The 20,702-nt window shown below is 36.8% G+C and overlaps 1 protein-coding gene across 1 annotated transcript in view; it reads right to left on the bottom strand.

The window, feature by feature from the left end:
- Nucleotides 1-1,706: 1,706 nt before the first annotated feature.
- APOB (apolipoprotein B) overlaps nt 1,707-20,702 on the bottom strand; it is a 35,980-nt gene continuing 16,984 nt past the window's right edge. Inside the window, exons 21-29 of the mRNA XM_008931301.4 lie at nt 20,035-20,245; nt 18,615-18,790; nt 18,293-18,480; nt 17,889-18,034; nt 16,020-16,396; nt 7,501-15,075; nt 6,604-6,718; nt 5,612-5,795; nt 1,707-4,588 (exon numbers count right to left, since the gene is read on the bottom strand). Of these exons, the coding sequence (XP_008929549.3) occupies nt 2,975-4,588; nt 5,612-5,795; nt 6,604-6,718; nt 7,501-15,075; nt 16,020-16,396; nt 17,889-18,034; nt 18,293-18,480; nt 18,615-18,790; nt 20,035-20,245 (10,586 nt within the window). The 3' untranslated portion in view covers nt 1,707-2,974. The remainder of the gene's footprint in view (nt 4,589-5,611; nt 5,796-6,603; nt 6,719-7,500; nt 15,076-16,019; nt 16,397-17,888; nt 18,035-18,292; nt 18,481-18,614; nt 18,791-20,034; nt 20,246-20,702) is intronic.

Raw genomic sequence — 20,702 nt, 5'->3', positions numbered from 1 at the left:
TAAAATGTTTCACTTAATTAAACTTTTACAACCAGTTCTGCTCTGTGTCTGATACTTGCTGTAAATTATAAAGAAAAGCCTCTCTGGCATTTATGAGAATTCAGATGATGAAGACTATAGGAAAAAAAAAGAAAAGAAGCAGTGTCACTGAGCCCCAGATAGTTACTGATACCCTGTTATCTTCCACACAATTCAATTTAATGAAATATAGTATTTCCTATTATATAAACAAGACTGAAAAGAGGCCAAAATAGAACTAATAATATTTGAAATTACTGTATTGCAAATATTTCATAAGTGGAATTAATTGCAACACAGTTTGAATAACTGTGGGTTTGTCCATATTTCTGTAACATATCACATGGAAAATAAGGCTAAAATTTGCTGTGTCCTGGAAGAAAACAACAACAACCAAACAACAAGAAAAGTTATGGAAATCAAAGCTAAACCTGGTTGTTCATGCTTGTGGGACGTACACACGCAAACATGAACAACCCCTTCCTGCGTCAAAATATTGCCTGACTTTTCAAAGTGATGCTTGGGATGGCCTCTCTGCTGTGGGGATTTACAAAACAGCTAAGTTCCAGTAAGACCTCATTTTTGAGAGCAACGTTGTGCTTCCAGGCCCTCCCCAAACCAACTGTGGGATGACTGCAAGACGGCTGTGACATCGATCACTGCACCGAGAGCTTTAATCCAATTGGCGGCAATGCTGCTATAAGGCTTGGAAATCTCCTCTAACCTCTAACCACAGTTTAGTGTGCAAACTATTGTGTTTGCTCTTGGGAAGCTTCACTCTTGCCAAAAAGAGCCAGTATTTATGCTATTTGGCATATTCATTTTTCAGTTAACCCATTTCTTACACGTAAATCCTTTTTTAGAATTAATAATCCTTCCAAGAATTATGGATGATGGACAGAAATAAACAGCCATGAGGGAAAAACAAAAGAAAACAAAACTTTAAATCTCTCTTCTCCCATAACTTTCATAATTTATTTAACTGTCCTTTGTTTCACAGAGCTGTTTGTCATGACGAAGGGAAGCAAGAATCGGACAGTGTCTGAGAAATCTGGTTGTGCTTAAACATTTGTGAAATTCAGGGAAAAGAGTTGTGCAATCTGACATCAAATAAAGATCAGATGACCCATAGGCTTCAGTTTCCTTGTGAATGAAGGTGAAAGGGCTCTGCAGGCCACATCTTTATTTACTGGGATACTCAACGGAACATGTAAACAGGGATTTTTATACCTTTAGGTCCCCCAGGCAGGGTGACGTACGTGGATTAGTTCTATTCAGAATCAAAACTTCTTATTTTACAGTTCACAGGGGACTGTTCTATCTCTTATTCTGAGAATTATTGCTGCAATTGTGATGGCTGAAAGCTCTGAGGAGGAAATGGATTTACCTTACTTTCTAAGAGATGCCCACTCTGCTGACACCTAGATAGGTGTGTGTATCCTACCATGCTTGTCAGATTCTGATTTTGGGGTTCATGTAGCTTATCTGATAAGAATCATTACTGGCAGAGTTACTCAGGTAATAATATTCTTTATCAATAGGGATGTCAAAGTCGTGGTGCTCCATTCTGCCATGTATGTACTTCATCATACCATGGGATGAAAACAGACTGCTTTCCCATCAATGAACAAGTGACAACCATATCACAGGATTGAACTGATTGCATCAAAACAGACATGTACACAAAATTTCTAGTGGTGTTTGTCAAAGACTTTATTCTCAAAGAGGCAATACTGTTTCAGCCTTAGCAAGCCTTTCTCAAGGACTGTCTATATAGTATTCCAACAGCTGAAAATAAACCATAGTAGGTCCACATATTTTCCACTCAAAAGCAGTCCTATTTTGTGAGTGACTTCAAAATTCTCTAAATTCATCATTAAACTGAGAATTCATTTAAATGAGGTTGAGGTTTCAGCCTAGAAGGGGAAAACTTTTTGACTTCCATTATACATGATGCCAGTGAAACTGTGACAATTAACTAAACTCACAATAAGTAAAAGATAGACAATTTGATGTGAAAACAGAAATATCATGGGGAAACAGGTGAGAAACCCCTGTATTTCTGAAACATAAATTAGCCAGTAGAAAGAAAACCCATCTAAAATTCTTGGCATAGTTGTTCTGAAAACTGATATAGGCATAAATTAACTTTGCTTAACAGAACATTGATATTATTATCTGGAGTTTTCCAGGAGTCAGATTTCTACATATGCTTATATTTTTATGTTATTTTTCAATTTTTGATGTTTTTTCCAGAATTTATCTTGTACATGCTCTTTTCCTCTTCTTTTTCTCTCATATTTATCTCTGAAGGTGTTTCTATGCTGCGAATTAGATGTGTTTCCAAGTCTTTCTTCAACTGGCTTATGAATGTGACCTTTATCTTAAAACCTGTTTATTCTATGAACTTCATAGCTTTTGTGACTATTTACAATATGTATTGCACATTATTGGCTTGATCCAACATACAATGAAATCAAAGAAAAGACTTCCCATTGACCTTGACAACTGTTGGATTAAGCACTATGGTCCAAGTAAAAGTAGCTGTAATAAATGACACAAAAATGTAATAAAGAACTCATTTATTGGCTTATTAAGCTTATTAAAATAACCTAGTGTAGATTATTAAGTTTTCATTTACAAATTCAGATTCAAACAGTATCTACCTGAAGCCCCAGTATACTGACTGCTGGTTTTTTTAAATACATTGTGGTACAAACTCGTTACTTCTCCTCTTCTGCATGTACATTCAGTTCTTCATGTGCTGCCGAATATTTTCTATAACCTGCTGAAGACCAGTTGCTCAGTGGCAAGTTGTTCATCAGTGAGTTGCTACATTTCTTCCCATTCCCTGGAGCCTTTCTCAAAGGCTTGCTGAATCAGTATGTGCATCATTTCCACTTTGTTTCTGAGTTCCTCTCTGCTGTTTTGGGGCATTTGGTAAATTGACTGCCAGTCACATGGGCACATTTATTCTAAGCTCTCCTTGACGAACAGCTATGTATGGCTTTATGCTCTCAGCTGTTATTTGCTCAAACCAACGAAGAAGCTCTGAGATATATTGCAGGAATGCAGAGTAATTTTCTATAGTTAGATCAATTAACCTTTTGGCCTCACTGATTAGCTTTTCTTGGGAATGAGTAAGCTGCCCATAGATCTCCCGGAGCTTTTCTTTGACTTGCTTGTTATGTTCATCGATTTTCCTTTTAGCAGCTGCAGACCAATATCGGATTTTTTCCTGAAGAGAAGATGAGAGTTCTATGACCTTCTGTCTTCCTTTTCCTTCCACATCAGTTATAAGGTCATAATATTCCTGGCTGTAGTTTTCCACCAATTCTCTTATTTGGTCTGTCAGGCGTGTAACCAAGTCAGCAAGATCTCCAACATTCTTGTTGTGCCAATCCACAAGAACATCTATTACATTCTTCAGCCATCCTAGTACCTTGTCTTCCACCTCATAGTACTTCACTGACTGTCCAAGTGTAGTTGGATCAAAATATTCCTCCCGCAGTGACTTTATATAGAGGAGCAGCTGGTGCAGCTTTTCTGAAAGGTCCTGGAAAGTCTTCTGACTAAAATCTTTGAATTGAGAAATGTATTTTTTAACATCTTCTGTCAAGGATATCAGTTTCTGTGCATAGTCTGAAGCCATTGCATCTTTGTACAGCTGTTGTGTTTGGACTTTGATGTCTTCAAAATTTTTGGATTGCAAGCTTCTAACCATTTCTTCTACCTTCTGAAAAACTTGTTGCACTACTTCTTTCAGTTGCTTCAGTCTTCCTGCAAAGTCAGCTTCCTGAAGAGTAGTAAATGTCTGCCTGATTTTGTCCTGTAAGTCTTTCAGCATTTCTCTAATTTGATCAAGTACATTATGACCTCTAAGAATTGTTTCAGAAGCAGGAAGTCTGACTTCCAGCTCATTGATAGCTGCAATCAAGGCATCAAAGTACTCTTGAAGTTTTGAAAGGCATAAATCAGCATTTTTTGCTACCTTCTCTGTAGTCATGAGGTATATTTCTTCACCACTGTACTTTTCAGACAGCCCAGGGACCTGGAATTTTGTGGTTTTCAGGAATTCAATGGCTGAGTCAATTAGGTGTTTAATTTTCTGGTGATAATCTTCTATTATGTCAATTGTGACATCCAAAAGTTTTGCTTTTATTCTTTGATAGTTGAACTGTTCAGCTTGATCTGCTGCTCTTCGATACAGCCTTTTAGCTTTGAACTTCAACTCCTGATATTTGCCAGAGGCCTCGTTGGCAGCTGTGCGAAGCTGAGAATCTATTTCATCTATTTGTTTCACAGCAAACGTGTATGCTTTGTCAGCATTATTCTGCATCATGTTCTTCATCTTTAAGGTGGCAGCACTAATTTCTATTCCCATATGCTCCTTATGATACCGATTAACATACCTGTAGACTGCATTTGTCATTTTAGGCACTTTTTCTTTCAGACCCAACAGCAAGTCTTTGGCAGCGTCTTTGTTCCAGTTGAATTTCATGTGAGTCCAGTTAGGTTCCTTGAAGGATATCTCACTTGTTAATATGTCAATGTCCTTCTGAGGAGCAGACTGAAAATACAAAACAGGATAAGAAAAATGTAACTTGTATATACAACAAATCTAATATTATCTCTGAGCATATTTCAATATTCTCATTGTTGCATCTTTAATTTTATCATATATTAAGACAAACTACTTTGAGCTTCTTCAAACAGCAGGGCCAGAACATAACTTAGTCTGGTCTTTTTTAAAATTTGACTTTAAATAAGATTTTTCCTTCTTTTGTATTAAATGCCTATCATGTCTCATAAGGTAGGTGAATTACTTTGGAAAATGAGCTTTTTACTCATTCCTGAAATGATTTAAAGTGAATTCAAAAAGAATTTTTTCATATAGAAATATTAAAAGATTTAATTTTGCAATTATTTAAATAAATGAGACAATTTACAGAGTAATTAAGAAATCCTCAAATAAGAATCTATTTACATGTAAAATTTTACCATTTTTTAGTAGTAAATAGTGAATTATGAGTCACTTGCGAACCCTAAATTAGTATATCATTTTGGAAGGTAAGATTTTGATTCTGAAATTCTTGTAGTATGACAATAATAAGAAGTATGTTTTGCTAGCAAATCTAGTAAGGTTTTTAATTCTCATTATGTGTTGTAACATATTAATGGATTAAGAAAGGCACTTCACAGATGGTCTGACACCTTCCATTGGCCTGATTCCTATAATGGCCACTTAGTTTTTATTTTAATTCTAAGTAGCCTGACGGCTACATATTAAACCTGATGGGTGGCTTATCTAAAACTGACTTTGCACTTTCTTGACTTTCAGTGAGTGTGTCTTCTTGACCATAGGAGAGGATAAACATGACTGTGTGGAGAAGCTGAAACAGCCTCTTCACGCAGATGTTACTTTTAGTAGCAGAAAGGCCAGGGTGGGAAATAAAAACTTTAATTACTGATGATATACTTTTTATTTGGTGGTTAATTTATATCTCAACATAAACACACACAAAATTTAAAGGAAACTTTTCCTCTGACCACACTGAACCTTTCTGCTTTTTATTGCTTCTATCAAGCTTACCTGAGTTTGGTAGTAAACTCTGCCAGTGAGAATTTCGTCATCCACTTCAATGACATAACCCAGGGTCCCAGCTGAGGGTGAAGATACTGAGAGGGATGACCTCCTTTCATTCTCATGGTAACGCATATGGACATCTGTGAAAGCGGGGCTGATGATATCTAGTGATGCACTGTTTTCCATGGCTCTACAACAACAGTAAATACACAGCTATGAAGAAATGCACAAAGTACAAATCCAATGCACTATGTCTGCATAAAATACCACCTATTACTTTATATATATGTATGCAAACAATGTCTTTATCATGAAAAGAAAATGTAGAGTTTTGCTATCCACATCTCTTAGAATTTAGCCTGACACATTCAAAAGTTCATGTCACTCCAACTTTCCTGTTTTAGATAAAACTATATTGAGCTCTGTTGGGAATTTTCATTAAATTACAGCAGCAAAACAAAACCTGTAGCTGTACCACCATCAGGTTTCTATAGATTTCTACAAGCTAATGCAATTTTTTTCACCAACACAAGCATAGGCACTACTGTTTTTCTGCATTTGTACTTGCCTTCACAGATTCTGTCCCTTGGATGTATCAACAAAATACTTGCAGATCAAAACAGGCAGTGAGAAGGCCAACTCTGTAAACCCTAGTGCCAGCGCTCGTGAATAAAAATTACTCAGTAATGGCTTGTGATGACAGAGGGATCCAGTGGGAAAAAAACTACGTTGATGATCAGATCTAAAACTGCTCTGAATATGAACTATTGTGTTTATATCTCAGCAGCTTTCTGAAATGTGGCTGCTGAGAAAAGCTGTTCTAGGAATGCTGAGAGAGAACAGCTTTCAAGCTAACTTGAGAGGGAAATAATGACAGGGTAGCTACACAGATTCTTATTAATTACAGCAAAGCCCTCTGGGACATTAGGGATCAAAGTAACAACACATCATTGGCAATTATACCTATTAGAAACAATATTATTAGAGCAAATCTTTACCCAATTTCCGAAAGAGTAAAATCTTCCTGGTAGTTTGCACTCATGTCACGATGAGAAAAGCTGCCAGTGGTCTTCACAACAAGCATATCTTCCTTGTATTTATAGTTTGAAACAACTGTGAAAAAGATTTCAAATGTGTATTACCAGAACATACCAGCAAACAATACAAACTACATGCATGTTGGACAGCCATTTGTGAGGTGTTTCACTGGTATGTAAAATTCTGCTTCAAGAAACTGAATGCCCAAAATGTCCCAAATGAAAAGATATGAAAATATTTGTTCAACTGGAGTATTTTAAAATTCACATTTTTTTATCTCAACATGGATACAATATTTTGCATTAATGCAGATCATAAGTGGGTATTCTAATTTCTTGAGAGTTTAGAATTTTATTCTGATCTATATTTTTAGTATTATTATAAAGTCTAGAACTCAATGCTATATGGGACTTCAATTTTCTGGCTTGAAAAAAATTTTGAAATCAAATCCGTTTAGTTCCTAAGGAAAAAAACAGGTATTTCTTCATTTGAATTGAAACAGTTAAAAAGTCAACCTGCCTTCTCTCCCTTACATGTATTACCATAAGTAATGGGGGAATGCTATGCTGTTTTACAATTTAAAGTAAGAAACTGCTAGGAAGATATTTCCCATTTTTCCTATTTTTTCACAATATGTAATTATATCTATATCTATCTTCTTCAAGATGACTGACTGAGACTCTGATAATAATTTATGAAAAAATGGTGTTGCTGCTAAAAGAAGTATCATCTAATGTCAATGCTAAGTAGAGAACAACACCTTCATATGCAAAGCCTGGGGAAAAAAATAAATCTGAAAAAGTGCAGTATACAGTATTTCCCCCCAAATCATGGCATATAGAATTTTAATGTCTTACCATTCAGGTCATATTCCAGGAATTGCAATGTTGAGCTGCATGTAGAGTCAATGGAATATTCAAAAGAGTCCTTCTTGTTTGTCAAGTCGGCTCTCCAGGAGACGTTGTACAAAGGGGAAGCAACTTGGAAAGATCCGGTCAAGGCACCAAATGATGGGATGTAAATTCCAGCAGGCAAGGATATTTTGAGAGGGGGAATCTCAATTTTCTGTTCAGGAATTGTAATTGTAGGCAGTTCGAAATCTGCAATCTTATTAGCTACTTCATCCAGATCTACATGGAAAGTGCCAAGTGAAATACTCTTTGGAAGAGTGAATTGAGACACCGTTATTTGGTATTCAGGTATTGTCATCTCAAAAAATGGCATTTTATATTCTTCTAATGTAATATAATTGGCTCCTACATCCACTTTGGGGAATCTTAGTTTTGGCAGTGTGGGTAAATGGATATCAAATGGCACTGTGCTTAGCGTCTGTGGAATTTTGATGTTGCGCAGGTCAATGGTGTATGCTGGGACCTGGAGAGTGGTGAAAGGAAGTCTGAACTCTGGAGTGTTGAGAACAGGGCTTGGAGCCTTTAGGTGTAACTCAGGAATAGTGACAGTGAAACCATCTGTCAGCTTATTCACAGGTATGGGGAAAAAGTAACCATCCTCACTCTTTGTGTACACGAGGGATACCGAGCCATTCAAATACTGTTTCCTGTCAGCACTGGTAGTGACGTCCAACTTCAAGATATCCCATAAGCTCTTCTCTGAAATGGGGCACCTTATGTTTCTGAGGAAGTCCATGTATGCTTCCAAAGATCCAGAAACATCAAATTTTGCCTTTGATTTTTCATTTGATAACTGCATATCATGACTGAGGGATAATGACTGAATTTGGCCTTCACCCTTCCAGCCAACTTTCTGGTTTGCGGGACTGATTTTCACTACAACAACCTGTTTAACTGATGCTGTGTCCAGGAAGGAATTTGGCTGAGTGGCTTGAATCTGAAGATCTGCTGATACTTCCCAAGGAGCCAGCTCCAAGGTTGCTTTGCATCTCTGAGCCCCTGTTGTTGTGAAAAGAGGTGTATATCGTGCATAGTTCTTCCCGTTGTGCTCCCAGACTGCATAAACACGACGGGTAGATGCTTCAACTGCAAGCATTTCTTTGATTTCACTGTTCCAGAGTCCATCTGCTTTAGAGTGGGCCTCAAACTTGAGAGCTGACCGAGCCCCATTAGCATTTAGATAGGTGTTTGCCTCATGGTCTAAACTTCCAGAAAATGCATTTCCAGTGTAAAATACTCCATCAATATCCCCTGTTGTAGAAGTTTCTACTGATATGTAATATGTAAGGCTCTCTAAAGCAAATTTGTGAGCAATTTCTCCCTTAGCACTGGTGCCGTATTTGGAAGTATTGAAATCATATATTAATTTTATGCCTGAGGAAAGAGTGGGTTTAGATTTTGTACTTCCAGAAAGTTCTTGGCTGAAATTAATTTTTAAAACTGGTGTATCCATTTCTATATTTGTTGCCACTGAAGCTTCCATGACCCTCTTTAAAAGAGTAATACTGCTATCATGATTTCCTCCTAGATAATTGTTATTACTCAGGGACAGTGCTGTGGCCAGCTTCAACCCTCTTTTTCTTGTCAAACTTGTTGAACCATCCAGCTTAAATTGCAGTGCATCAATGACAGAAGAGGATGAGACACTGAGATGTCCAACAACATCTGACTGATTGAACAGCCCAGCATTTGCAGTTAAAGTGATCACGCTGGATTTAAATGAGAAGTCGTAAGTAATGTTACCCATGGCAGGAATTAAGATTGCTGGGCTGTTGATTCTGAATCTAGGAAGCTTTAAAGTGCGTAGATCCTGTGGGACATGAAGGACTGGAAGCTCCAGAGAAGGTAAGACTAGTGTGTAAGATGGAACTGAAAAGCCAATAAACGGGACTGTGAATCCTCTTGTGCTTATTTCTTTTGGGAGCGTGTAACCAAAGGTTGGCATCTCAGCAGTGAAAGGAGAAACTTCAATATTCACAATTGGAATGGTGTATCCCGGAATTCTGAAAGTCCGTGGTAGTTTGTTCAGTGATGTTTGTATTTTGTATTTGTCAAATTTTGTTTTGGCTTCATTATATGACTTTGTGAGAAAATCTAAAGCAGCATTTCTTCCTTTCTCAAAATGCTTGTTGAACAAAATGATGTTTTTATTAAGTACTTCTTGCACTGCTGCTAAAGGAAGGGTGATTACATGCATGTCTTTGTTTTTCTCATACTGAGCATTCAAATTTAAATCAAAGGATTGCCTTGTTGTCTTCAATAATTCCTTCAGGCCTACCTGTTCCCACAGTGAATAATCTTTTAGCTGAGGAGTTTTGAGTCCAGTGTAGGGGATCTGAATCTGAGGAATGGTTAGAGGAGTATTTAGGAAGTCCAGGTTGGCATCACCATTCATTTCGACATGAGCTTCAATTCTGTCATCATTGTTGCCAGCAGACATATTATGGGAATATCTATACTGATTGAATCTGCCAGTAGCTTGCCAGCTGATCTGCTGAACAGATGAACTGAGGGCAAACCTATAGTTATTCAGGAAGTCAATTTTGCCAGTCACTTTCATAGGGAAGCTGATTTTCACATTTCCATCATTGTTTGTTAAAAGGTGAATTTCAAAAGGCTGTACCAAGAAGGAAAGCTCATTATTTACAGTTCCAGTAATCCGTCCATGGAGTCGAGCATTGTGAGAGCCTGTTAATTCTACTTTCATTTCTCCAAGCTGTCCCGTGCCTTTCACATTCAGAACACTACGTCCCACGCGCTGTGACTCAATTTCAGACTGAATCTGAAGTGTTGCATAATTTAGGAAACCACATTCAAATCTCATAGCTTGGTTGACTCTCAGGTGTTTATCATTTATTCTGTTGTTGGCAGAAAATGTAATAGTGGGGCCCTCAACCTTGAAAACAGCATGTGAATCATGAGTGCCTTCATCAAAGAAAAGAGGTGAAACCAATTTCCAGTTTCCTTTACCAGTGGAGGTAAATGATATGTGTCCTGCTTCTACCTCTGTTGTCATATTACTGAACAGATCAGCATGGCTGTAGGAATCGGCTTGTGGAATATTCAGTCTGTGGGAATACGCTGTTCCACTCTGCATCCAAATTTTTCTCTGCAGCTTGACCATTAAATTATTCTGTAGTTCTATTAAACTTTTCTCTATATGTAAGTTTGCTCTGGTTTCAGCTTCACCTAATACTGAAGTTCCTAGAAATACCACTTCATTTGAGTGATCAACTTTAAGGAACCTATGGTTGACTTTCATGGCATTTTTAAGGTTCAGTTGCTTCATGTCAGGGGCCAAGAGACGTGAATCTGCAATAACACTAAAAACTAGGAAGTCTAATTTGGACGTTGTTTGAGCTGAAATGGAGGTCACAAATTCTGGACTGTTTGCAGATGTTGTAGCATTACGAAGCTCAGCTTGTGTAGACAGCGTAAAGAACGGAGAGGTAACTCTGAAAGCACCAGACAATTTGCCAAATGTAGGGACAGCCACAGTATGTGGGATACGTGGAAGCTGGAACTCTGGTATCTTCACATTAGGAATCTGGAGCTCATTTAGATTTAGTTTTGGAATCAACAATTCTGGTATTTGAAACTGAGGCATTTGTATTTCTGGGAAAGTAATGTCGGAAAAAGGCATATCTCTCATCTTCAGATCTTTCAAATAGAAATCAATAGCTGGTAACTGAAATTCGCCAGACATGAGTTTGTCTATCGTTCTCACAATCAGAAGCTTAATCTCAATCAAGTCAATTGTAAAAGAAGGAACTTCAAAGGCATTTAGAATTTTAAAATCTGGGGTAGTAAATTTCATTGGGATTTTCATATCCTTTAATTTCTTAATATTGATCTCATAGGAGGGGATATGCAGATCAGTCAGTGGAACAAAGAAGTCCGGTGTTTGAAATGTTGCTTCCCGAAGACTTCGCAGGCTAACTTCAAAGGCAGGTATAGTGCCTAGAACAGTCCTGATTTCAGGGACTATAAATCCTGTTTCAACAAACTGGTTTAAATTTTCAGCCCAATTTTTCAGATCATACTCTTCAGCCAAGGTAGTAATTTTTTTTAAAGCTATGTTCCATTGGTCAGATATGTATATGACAACAGAATTGTAGAACTGGCTTATCTTCTGAAGACACCACTGCAATTCCTGGGAAATATCCATTTCAGAAATCCTATCTCGCAGGTCTTCCAGATGTTCATTTATCTTGGCTTTCAGATTAGCAAATGTTGTTGAGTTTATGAGCTCCCTGAACCAGTTAATTAGCGCAGTGAGCTTGGTGTCCCTTAGTTGTTCCATGTATTTTGAAATCACAGCTCTAAAATCTCTCATATACTGTTTCAGTGCTTCTGCTTTCTGTGGAAGTTCTAGATTTCTGAGTTCCTCATTTATTTTCTGGGTCACTTCCCGGATTTTTTTGTTTGTGTCATCAACAAATTGGTTATAGTCGAAAGCCTGGAGCTTTTTAATAACGATGTCAAGGAACTTGTTGACTTCTTTTATCATCTTTTCATAATCAAAGGTTTGCACTTTCTTGACAGCATCATCAACAAAAGCAACAACTTTATCAAAGCATGACTTCACATCAATATTTTGCAGGTAGATGGTCAGTTTCTGGACGGTTTCTTTTATTCTGTACTTGTTAAGCAGTTCTATCATTCTGTCAATTAAAAAATATATCTGCTTATCAATTTCATATTTTACAATCAGTTTGTGCATATGACCTCGGAAAGCGCTGATCTTCTCAGATACTTCATATTCCTCTATCCAATTTAGAATAAAGTCTTTGATTTGTTCAAGAATTTCATGAATTTTTTCGATTGGCAAGGAATGCTTAAATTTTTCTAAAATTTCTTTAGTATCAAATGTTTTAATCTGCCGTTTCAAATTTTCTGCAATGCTTCTGACATCAATATTCTGAATCTGAATCTTGAGTTGTTCTAGGTTTTCCTGTATCCTAGCTGTAATCCTGTACTCATCATCTACATTTTTAATCCAAGCCAAAGTGCTGCTTCCGATTTTGTTAGGATCATATTGTCGGAAAAAAACCCGTAATTTTTCAATGATGTTGATTACAGTTGTTCTTACCTTATATTTGTTATCTAGAGCTGTCATAGTTTCAACTATTTGATCAAGAAGCTGTACAATAAGTGCTTTAATGTCATACTGCTCATAACAGTCTTTGATGTATTGTTCAACTTCTATCAGATAGATCTGCAGCTGAGACAGTATTTCTTGAAGATTTTCCATGGCTTTTTCCAGCATAATTTGCATATCATCAGATGTTATTCTGTAGTCCTTTGTGAAAGCAACAAAATTATTTTTCATGCTGCTAACTCTGCTTTTCATATCCAGTTTGTCCATATAATCATTAATGTCCTGTGGGAGTTTATCCAAAGTTGCCTTGTATTTTCTCAAATGTTGTTCTACGTCGATGTTCTTCAGGTAACTTTGTATGGCCTGCAGCGTGGATAGAATGGTGCCTCTGAGCTTTTCAAAGTAAACTGGCAAACTTTCCAAGAAGGGTAGGTTAATAAGATGCATATCTTTATTTTTGTCATACTTCACAAAGCCAGAGATGCTGAATTCCTGAGGCTCTGACACGCTGCTCCTGAGGCCCAATACATCAATTAAATTAACTTCTTCAGATGTTAATGGCAGTACGATTGATGTGTCCATTACAGAGAGATCTGCTAAAGCTCTTCCACTAAGTTCCACACCAACCTTTTCTGCATCATTGTAAGCACTGAGATCTTGTGTATATACATTATTGTTTAGTTGACTTTTCAATTTCCAAGCACTTGACTGCTCCGATGGAGTAAAAAGCACATGAACTTTGTTGTCAAGCAGCGTAGTGTATCTTCTGCTAGACTTCAAGGTATGGCTGGTAGATCCTCTGTAATCATGGGAGAAAGTGAAAGCAAGAGGCTCTGCTTTAAACAGGAATTTGCTGTACAGGTCTCCTGTGTGTTCGCCCATAGCAAGCAGCTTTCCGTTAGCATTGGTGTGTATGTCAGCGGTGACAGCAAATGGGGCCATAGTGGAACGCAGAGCATTGCTGAAACGGAGAGATTTGGAATCACAGTTTGTGTTCATAGTAACTGAGGAAGAAAGTCCCGCCACATCCAGGTTAACTCTGTGACTCACCGCTGCGCCTTGAATATTTGCCACTGTATCTGTTTTCAAGTCTGCAGTTAGACCAGCACATGTAAGGGTGTAGGTGTGCCTTACTTCATCTGCTCCATGGGCTCCTCTGACATTGCCACCCAAGGTCATCTTCAGAGGCTCAAGGAGCAGTTCTGCTTTGTTGGAAACTTCTGTTTTAGTGTATTTAAGATTATTGGTTAGTTTAGCTGTAAGTGAGCTAGGCTGCAGTTGTAGGTCAAAAACATGCCTGTGGAATTTGTCAGTGCTGAAGCTGTTATCTAACTTTGAAGCAAATGTTAAGGATAAGCCGGGAATATTCAAGTCATTTGTGTACTCCAGCTTAATATCTTTGAATGATCCTTGCAAATTGTTTGAAAACTTGAGTCCTTCTCTATTAACTCTGAAGTTTAAAACATGTTTGTTGTCCATACCCAGAACTGTACTCTGATATTCGCTTCCCAGAGTTATTTCTCTCAGGCTCACTCTCCCACCTAGATTGAATTTTGCATTGTTTTTACCATAGCGCCCAGAAGAGGACAGTGACATGGAGCCTCCCGCATTGTCAAGCTTGGCATTCATTTCACTCTGCATTGCCAGTGGACTAAACTGCACGTTTGTGGTTGCGCTGCTGGCCAGACCGTACCGATTGATATTGAGTGACGACTTATGTGCAGCTCGATTTCTTTGATCAGTCAGGGATACATCCGTGTTGAAAACAAGATCCTGAGAATTGAGAGAACCTGCAAACAAGGCAGAATACTGGATTTGCTCGTAATTGGCTTGGTACTCAGATCGAAGTGCTGCCAGCTTCTTTGACAAAATTATTTCAAGCTTATGGACACCTGCAGTATACAGATACCTCCCATTGGTTTCAGATGACATTTTGAGCTGGCTGTTTTCATACTTCAGTGAAGCTGTGTTCTTTAATAGTCCGCTTTGTACATCAGAAACTGAAGTAATGGAAAATGAACCATCACTGTATCTGCCAGACATCTGATTGGTAGCCTCAAAGTAAGAGGAATCCATCTTCAGATTTGATTTTCCTTCTAAAACCCGTCTCTTTTCATTGTATGTGCTTGATAGAGTGTAAATGCTTCTTGCAAAGAAAGGGGCCACTACCAGCTGCCCTTCCATTTTGACGTTATTGATATTCATGTTATTTATCTTCTCAGAAATAATATCACTGGAAAATGAAAGCTGAGAACCCAGAGTACTTGATGCTGTAAGTGATAAGGTGTAGTTTGCAACTGGATCAGGTTCATAACTCTTTCTGCCAGAGAACTTCAGAACTGATGTTAAGACTCTGTGTTTTAGGTGATTTTCATATGCACCGATGAATCCATTTTTGTTATATGATGCTTCTCCAGAACCTGAAATAAGAAAAAGGAGGTGAAAGATAAGTGTCATCTATACCATTTTGTCTCTAACAATTTGTCTGATGCCACTGAACTTCTATGCTACTGCTTGAATTGCAATTACTGTTACATCATTTTGTTTTAAAGGCCTAAGTGTTTTGATAAATCCTGAATAGTTCTGTAAAAATGGCTATTTTTTTGATATTTGAAGCTAAGGTTTTGAACTATGAATAAATTAAGTCCTTACATTACTACATATAATGTTATAAAATGACACAAAATTATGTCAGTATTTAAACCTAAATTAAGAAGACGGACTTTCAAGAATAGCCCATTCCTGTTTTTTAATGTTTCCTTTATCATTCTTCAGTTATGGTGAGGAGTTAAGGAAAAAACTGAAGTCAGTTTGTCCTCTGGCAATTTGAAAACTCAAACTGCAATTTTAGGGTAACTAACTTAATACCATCTTACGGCAATCCATGGACATAGATCAACTATAAGACAATTATATATATATATATACATACATACACACATATGTATACATATATATGTGTACATATATATATCAATATATACATATATACATATAAATAGACTGAGAAATAAATTTTGGGCATATCTACGCATGCACATGTACACCTGTTTTTGAAAACACTTGACTTGTCAGCTACACAAGTGTTTGTAGAATCTTGCCTGCAGTTTTGAAGGGCATTATCTTCATTAAGGAATATCCAGAAAAATGTGGACCTTAAAACACTTTTTGAATTAAATTGACTTCACCTTTACTGCCTGAGTAAACAGACACACATAGTATTTTTAAAAACAAAGTGATTTGAGATTATGCAACACCTTTCTTTAAACAAGCATAGACAAATTCATGTGTTGTACCTGATGCAGGGAAAACAAAGCAATTAAAGTAGTTTTGCCAGTATTGCAGTATTAGCACAGATTCTTACCTTTTACACTGTAGGAAAGTAGATCAAAAACTGAGTCAGCATTCATGTTATAACTAGTTTTTGTGCCGGATGCTCTCTCTGTGGTGCTGTTGGTCAAAGTGTACGCTGCTGTCCAGTTGTAATAGTTGCTGTACACATTAGCAGAGACCTCCAACTTGCCCAGTAAAGGCACACGGAAGGGATAGGATTTTGGAATACTAAATGTTGGAATTCTGTATTCCCGAGATGGCACACTTATTCCCATTGACTCCATTACCAGAGGAGGTGTTTTAACAGTCTGTGGCATCCATATGTCATTGGATGATCTTCCACCAAAGGGCAATGGAATATCAATTACAAAACTGTTTTTATTTAAGTAGTGTCTGATCCGGCCTTCACTAGAAAATAAAGATAACTCTGTTAGAAACTGTAAGTTCATAAAGCATATACAGAAAATTCCATGATTCCCTACCCTGCCCATTATACTGAGCTTACTTACCATGATTATACCAATGTCCTGACTTTAGTTTTAGAGAGAAATGCAATGATATCTGTTATCAATATTTTTAAGCACTCGTTCATCAGAAGACGTACTGAAAGCATTTTTGGTGTCAGTGAATTCTGTCAATGTTTTTTCCCCTCATTTCATAATCAGGGAGACTTATAGGTCAAGTAAAAAAAAATTCTCCAAAAACACTGCCTCACTTGTAGGATGTTGAGTACCAGAAAAAGGCAATTATAATCTTCCTAAAAAAAGCGAGGCATTCTTATAGAAATTTAGGAATTTTTATTAGCATTAGATACTGTAACAATCTAAATTATTAAAAAATTGTCTTTCTGGTTATAAGTGTTTCAAAAGTTTAATCTGAATATTCAGCATTTATTTTATTCTTAGTAAGAAGTAACAAAAATCTGACCACTTGACTAAGAGCAAGGACTGGAAAAAATGGATCGTCAACTGGAAAGTTTGTGGGGAAAAAGTGTAATTACAAAAAGGCAAAACAGAAGGAAACTTGGCCTTAATTTGTGAATGAACAATAGGCTGGCAAAGATACTTTTCTTGTTTGCCTAAGTGGTCTTTTGTATTGCAAAATCTTCTTTTTTACACTTAGAGCTACATCCTAGGATGAAAATTAAGTAAACACTTTTGAAATTTGTTCCTTTACATAAAAAATTTAAAAAGCAACATAACTGAGCAGTAAAAAATTCTATTATTATTATTATTATTATCACGGATGATAAGAATATAGGAGAAAAACAGTTTCTTCCTTGCTTATACTTAGCTCAGGAACACAATGGAAGCAATAGAGTTGTGTGTCATTAACATACATTAACATTCATATTACCATAATATAATACATGGAAAAACAGACCTAAGGCAGACAAAATGCAAGTCAGACAAGGAAAGAGGTCAGGTGACTCTACTGGAGAAGGTTAACCAGTATGTGTAGGGGATGGAAGAACTGTCCTATAGGACTGCACAGGAAAATGTAGAGCTACTAGGGTTATGGTCAAAGATAAAGAGTCTGTAGAGCTGCAGGACACAGATTTATAGGAAATATGTCTTCAGTAGCTCCGTGACTTAAAGTCTGTTGAATGTTGCATTTTCATTTAGTACTCTTACAATATAATACAATACTTCATGTTATATTCACATACTGCATAAGTGACTGCTGTAAAGTCAAATCTACATTAAAGACATGCATTAATTCCTCCCTATAATTTAATTTCTCTGGTGTTAAAATTCTTCATTATGATTCCAATTTTATCCTCTTGTTTACAGCAATTCCATGCTGTCTTATAAAAACAAAGTAAAATAAAATAACACAAAAATATGAGCAAACAACTATTTTAAATTTCCTGTGTCACTATCTCAATTTCACCCCCCACCTTTTCAGGAAAAGTTCTTCAGGAATGGTGATAACAGGCAGGTTAAATTTCTGAATGTTCAGTTCCTGCAGTCCACTTAGTTTGTCTTGCAGAATCTGGGCATAGGGGACATCTTTTGATGCCTTTTGCAGCCAAGTATTGGTTGCCTGCAACGAGAAAAGTTTTTCAAAGTAAATAACAAGTTTTAGGACTTCCCAGTAAAATTATCTAGAAGTCATTGTAACTATCCATACGCTGAGCCCTAGATATCTGATAAACTGGTTCAATCCAAGTTGGAAATGTACAGCTTATTCAATCTGATGAGTTCTTTTACAAGTAGCTCCTATTTTGGTTTCCTTGGGGAGGCAAGAATTCAGCAGGGCTATGTGGTGGAGCTGCAATATGTACTGTAGGTTGAACCATACCACAATAAATTGTGACGTAATATGTCTCAATGTCATGTCCGTATGAGCCACTTTCCGATCCAGCAGTTCGTTGGCGTACTTCTCTAAAGTTTTTGGGTAGTCTGAAAAGTCGACTGGGAAGCCAGAAGACAATTTTTTCACAGCAGCAGTGGCACCTGAATTCCACTCTAGCTCAACTTTCTCAGAATCTGAAAATCACGAATTTAAAAGGAAAGGGTAAAATCAGTCATATTCTTATTCTGTTGAGAGATATACTATAAACCAATGTAAAAATACATTTAAATTTATAAGTTGTATATGTGGATCATGTTTTTGCCCCTACCATATCTGAGAAGAACTCTTTCTGAAATTGAGTTTCCATGAATTGTTGCAGCTGAGTTGATCTGAACATATGCTTTGTTTGGTGAATAATTAGCCAATGCTTCACTTCTAAGTTCAGTTTGCAGGCGAGGAATAGAAATGGTGCCTCTTAACATTGCCTCTTCCACTCCAGCATATCTGTGAAAGAAAAAAGCAAATGTGAATAAAAATATTGCACCATACTTTTTTACTTATGCTTCAGGAACAATTTCAGCATACAAATCTATAGCAGAGGCATAATAGGTGTTATAACATGTTGAATCAAAATCATAAACTCTGTTCCAATTCAGTGGATGTTTTCAGCTTCTGCTAGTTACTTTGGAAAACCTGTGGTAAACTATTATAATACTACTATGCAGATACACACAATATGTTAACTTCATAAGACTGAAAAGGATGGAAATATGTACCTGTCCTGGTAATGATGTACCAGAACCACATTCTGAAATGCCTTACTCTAGTTGAATTCTCTACTAAGGATACAGACCGTGGCCATGAATTGCATAGAAACAAAACACTTGACAAAATATATTATGCCACTGGGCTTCATTTTCCTTTATTCCCATATATTTTATATCTCTGTAACTTTGTTGACTTGAGCAAACTTCTAATATTATGTTAGTGCAAATGAAAGGGAATTGAGGTCCCTGACATCTGTCCAAAGCTCCCACTGATATCAGAGGCAATTCTGCATGAACAGCAAAGACAAAGACTCCCTGGGGCACCATCAAGATCACAGAATTCCATGGAAGATTGAGGTTTATTAAAGAATGTGATCAGCCCATTTCAATATGGGCTTGTGAGGCAGACAATTTTAGAAACCCTGGCAGGCTGAACATTTTTGTTAGCTCCCCTGTAGGTGTTCCCGGAAATATTCTCATCATGAAGCGTGGGAATTTTTACAGGAAGCTCTCAGTTATTTTTGGTTTTGTTTCTTATTGAGTGCCATTAGATTTCTTCATGGGGAGATGTAATAACGTTTTTAGAGCCAAACACATCCAGTAAAAGATAATACCTCTCTGAACAAACCTTGCCTTGTTTATATCCTTGGATATAACACCTGCAATAACACTAGTACAATGCATTCTTGTAGTCATGTGTGTGCAAATATGGAAGAACTAGCTCAAGGAACTTGTAATACAAATTATATATATGCATATAGTAAGAAAGATCAGTTGGTGTATCATATATATGTATTTGATCTATTACAAATTAAATATTTCAAAGTTTTTTAAAGAGGGGTTTAATGAGAAGCTTATATGTTTCTCTGTTTAAGAAATTCCTCCAAAATAGGATAAAATTTCCCCACATTTCTACATTCAATAAAACTTTCAGTCTTATTCAAAGGCAGCTGTAAAATTCTAAATGGTTTTCTATGTTACCTTATCTGGCCACTAAGAGTAACTTCAGGAATCTTCTTGTTGTTAAAGTCTAAGACAAAGGTGTATGCTTTCTTCCCAGGAATGGATTCATCAGTAATTCTGAGGTTTGTACCAAAGTCAACATCAACATCTGGGATGTGGACATCACTGGTCAAAATCTTTCTGTCTCTGTTGTACCTGACGGTCAATGTGGCCTCATGTTGATTTACACCTAGAAAATATAATGTACTTTGGTCATTCACGACTATGGAATCTGTTTGGACTTTTCTTAAAAGGATAACAAAAAAGGATCAACTTAAAATTATATCACGTTAAAGATCTAACACAACATTTGATGAGTCTGAATCAGAAACTGGGTCATCCTTTTTCTTCTCATCTTCTTAAACACATGATCCACTAATGCCATCACTATTTTATTATTTAAATGATCCTACAGATGATTTGTATGCTTTACTTTCATGTTTTTCAGAAACAGTATTTTTCTCTTCCTTATACAGAACCCAGTAACATCTCCACTTCCTTGCTTCCGTTCAACAACTTCACACTTCTAGTTAAATTATAAAATACAAAAGCAGTCTCTCACCATGAAAATCTTGCACTGGGATTGTATATATATAAGAAAATGCAGTTAAAGTGTTGGACTGTTTGGGTGTGAAAATGGTATTCTA

Source organism: Manacus vitellinus, unplaced genomic scaffold, assembly GCF_001715985.3.
Source record: "Manacus vitellinus isolate BGI_N305 unplaced genomic scaffold, ASM171598v3 scaffold_11_pilon, whole genome shotgun sequence".
In the NCBI taxonomy this organism is placed as follows: Eukaryota; Metazoa; Chordata; class Aves; order Passeriformes; family Pipridae; genus Manacus; species Manacus vitellinus.
This window is presented reverse-complemented; position numbering and strand designations above follow the sequence as displayed.